The sequence below is a fragment of the Acanthamoeba castellanii genome (assembly GCF_000313135.1).
Source record: "Acanthamoeba castellanii str. Neff unplaced genomic scaffold scf7180000084758, whole genome shotgun sequence".
Lineage (NCBI taxonomy): Eukaryota > Discosea > Longamoebia > Acanthamoebidae > Acanthamoeba > Acanthamoeba castellanii.
The window spans coordinates 478,035-479,193 of NW_004457380.1; the positions used below are offsets into that span (position 1 = coordinate 478,035).

General features: G+C 58.9%; 2 protein-coding genes across 2 annotated transcripts in view; both read left to right on the forward strand.

The window, feature by feature from the left end:
- Positions 1-122, forward strand: part of ACA1_216350 (EF hand domain containing protein) — a gene marked incomplete at both ends in the record, with an annotated part of 3,468 nt that extends 3,346 nt beyond the window's left edge. The window contains one exon of the mRNA XM_004337098.1: positions 101-122. Within this exon, the coding sequence (XP_004337146.1) occupies positions 101-122 (22 nt within the window). The remainder of the gene's footprint in view (positions 1-100) is intronic.
- A 196-nt stretch (positions 123-318) lies between these two features.
- The window catches only part of ACA1_216360 (uridine kinase), a gene marked incomplete at both ends in the record, with an annotated part of 1,465 nt that continues 624 nt past the window's right edge, over positions 319-1,159 (forward strand). The window contains 4 exons of the mRNA XM_004337099.1: positions 319-435; positions 595-682; positions 901-964; positions 1,063-1,150. Of these exons, the coding sequence (XP_004337147.1) occupies positions 319-435; positions 595-682; positions 901-964; positions 1,063-1,150 (357 nt within the window). The remainder of the gene's footprint in view (positions 436-594; positions 683-900; positions 965-1,062; positions 1,151-1,159) is intronic.

A 1,159-nucleotide genomic window follows, 5' to 3' on the forward strand; every position in this document is an offset into this window, starting at 1 on the left:
AGTTGGTGCGTCGGCGCAAGTGGGTCAAGACCACAGCCGTGGAGGACGTCACGACCGCCATGACGCAGCTTTCCACCGTTGCGGGCATGTCCCTCCGCAGCCACACCAAGCCCTCCGCGTAGAGCCAAACACAAGAACGCAATGGTGGGACTGGTACCCGCATGGTGGGTTTTTTTTGTTTTTAATTGCTGGATTTCTTCATCTGATTTCTGTCGCCAGGTTTACTTTTAGTATTATTTATTTTATTTTCCTTGGGCAAAATAACAACGTTCCTCCGTCTTTGTCCGCCTCGAGCTCCGGCAGCAGCAGCAGCAGCAGATGGCCTCCAGCAGCAGCAGCAGCAGCACGACATCGACGGCAGCGCTCCGTGCGCAAGTTCGCCCCCACCCCACTCTTCCCGGCGAGGTCGAGTTTGTGTCCAAGGATGCCCTCCTCGTACGCCTACCCCCCCTCTCGATTTCTCCCTTCGAGTCCTTGCCCTCGTCCCTGCGCCTTGGCCTAAGTAAGGCCCGTCTATTATGGGGGGAGGCGTTGTTCTCAATTTCTTGCTTGCTCGCTTGCGTGCCTGCGTGTGGTGGGGGGGGGTACATGCAGTCGTTCGACCAAGGCTTCTTCGTGGCGGTCAAGGGCATTCAGTTGCTCCGCCAGCACAACCGCCGCACCACCATTGTTTCCATCGCCGGTACCACCCGCCCTCTTTGGCTTTGACAACATTGTATTGCGGCGGTGCGTGTGTGTGTGCAGTGTGTGTGTGTGCAGTGTGTGTGTGTGTGTGTGTGTGTGTGTGTGTGTGTGTGTGTGTGTGTGTGCGGTGGTGTGTATGCGTCGTCGGTGTGTTATTGGGCGCCTTTGTTGGTGCCCGTGGGGTGGCTGCTGACCGGAGGCGGGTGGCTGTGGCAGGGCCATCGGGTGCGGGCAAGACCAGCATCGCCAAGAAGATAGCGGAGGTCATCCCCAAGAGCCTGTACGTGCACGATCGCCTTCCCGTGCGCCTGTGGTGGCAACAGCGTCGTCAGTCTGTTCTCCCCCGCTCACGGTGGCGGTGCGCGTGGGTGCGTGAAGGGTGGTGTCGCTGGACAACTACCTCGATGGCTCACGCGTGGTGGAGGAGAACTACGACGACTACCGCCTGGTCGACTTTGAGCTGCTCGTTAAGAAC